Source organism: Rhea americana, unplaced genomic scaffold, assembly GCF_003343005.1.
Source record: "Rhea americana isolate MKP2758 unplaced genomic scaffold, rheAme1 scaffold_42, whole genome shotgun sequence".
Classification (NCBI taxonomy): domain Eukaryota; kingdom Metazoa; phylum Chordata; class Aves; order Rheiformes; family Rheidae; genus Rhea; species Rhea americana.
The window spans coordinates 2,851,909-2,853,384 of NW_028186557.1; the positions used below are offsets into that span (position 1 = coordinate 2,851,909).

General features: G+C 67.6%; 1 protein-coding gene across 1 annotated transcript in view; it reads left to right on the forward strand.

Annotated features, from left to right (window-relative positions):
- Positions 1 to 6: 6 nt before the first annotated feature.
- SIX1 (SIX homeobox 1) overlaps positions 7 to 1,476 on the forward strand; it is a 3,087-nt gene continuing 1,617 nt past the window's right edge. The window contains exon 1 of the mRNA XM_085315055.1: positions 7 to 633. Within this exon, the coding sequence (XP_085171181.1) occupies positions 74 to 633 (560 nt within the window). The 5' untranslated portion in view covers positions 7 to 73. The remainder of the gene's footprint in view (positions 634 to 1,476) is intronic.

Genomic DNA, 1,476 nt, shown 5'->3' on the forward strand with positions numbered 1-1,476 from the left:
GGTGCCTCTCGCCGCCGCCGCCGCCTTCCCCGCCGCCCGTGGCCGTGGCCGTGCCCGGCGCGGAGCCCTGGCCATGTCGATGCTGCCTTCCTTCGGCTTCACGCAGGAGCAGGTCGCCTGCGTCTGCGAAGTGCTGCAGCAAGGGGGGAACCTGGAGAGGCTGGGCCGGTTCCTCTGGTCGCTGCCGGCCTGCGACCACCTGCACAAGAACGAGAGCGTCCTCAAGGCCAAGGCCGTGGTGGCTTTCCACCGGGGCAACTTCCGCGAGCTCTACAAGATCCTGGAGAGCCACCAGTTCTCGGCGCACAACCACCCCAAGCTGCAGCAGCTCTGGCTCAAGGCGCACTACATCGAGGCGGAGAAGCTGCGGGGGCGACCCCTAGGGGCGGTGGGCAAGTACCGGGTGCGCCGCAAGTTCCCGCTGCCCCGCTCCATCTGGGACGGCGAGGAGACCAGCTACTGCTTCAAGGAGAAGAGCCGCAGCGTCCTCCGCGAGTGGTACGCGCACAACCCCTACCCGTCGCCCCGCGAGAAGCGGGAGCTGGCGGAAGCCACCGGCCTCACCACCACGCAGGTCAGCAACTGGTTCAAAAACCGGAGGCAGCGGGACCGAGCGGCGGAGGCGAAGGAAAGGTACTAGCTGCCCCCCCCCATCCCCTCCGCCGGCTTTCCTCCGCGGCCTTGCTCGGCTGCGCGCTGCGCTGCGCCCGCCGGGCAGCGCCGGGCCGGGGCGCGCAGCGAGCCGCGCAGACACCTCGCTCCCTCCAAGTCGCTTGGGTTTTTTTTTTCTTTTGTTTGTTTGTTTTGTTTTGGCCTTGTTTTTGTTTCTTTTTTCCTGCCGCGGGTAACTGCGTGTCGTCCTCCCCACCACCACTACCCCGCAAACGTGCTGCCCGTAGGGGAGCCGCGGCGCGGGCACCGCGGTTTTTTTTCCGCGCGCGGGGCTGGGTGAGGAGGGGGAGAAGCGAGCACCCAGCTCGGCGGCCCGGGCCCACCTGCCCGGCGGCAGCGAGCCCCTCACCGGCCTCTCCCGGCCGCGCCGCCGCCGCCGCCTTTGTCCGCGGCCTTCCGCTCCGCGGGCCCCGAGGGAGCCCCCCGGGCCGGGCTGCTGCGGCTCCCCGCGGCGCAGGACGGGGAGAAGCGGCCCGGCCCGGCCCGCTGCCGCCGCTCCGCGGGAGCCGGGCCCCGGCGGCCGGAGGGGACGGGGTTTGTGTCCCGCCGGAGGTCTTTCGGAGAAAACTTTTTCCGAGCCTCTCCAAGAGCTGAGTGCGTTCCCAGGGCGTTTCTGGGCCTCGGAGCCGTGCCGTAAGTTTTAATTAAATTAGAGAAACAGGAAAAAAAAAATTGTAACCCCTCCACCGCCACTCCCAACCTTTCCTCCTCACCTAAACTAACAGGCGCTTGGGTTTACATGATGCGGCGCAGCTGTCTAAATAGGAGGCCAAGAACGGCAGCTGCGGAGACGATCCGTTATTA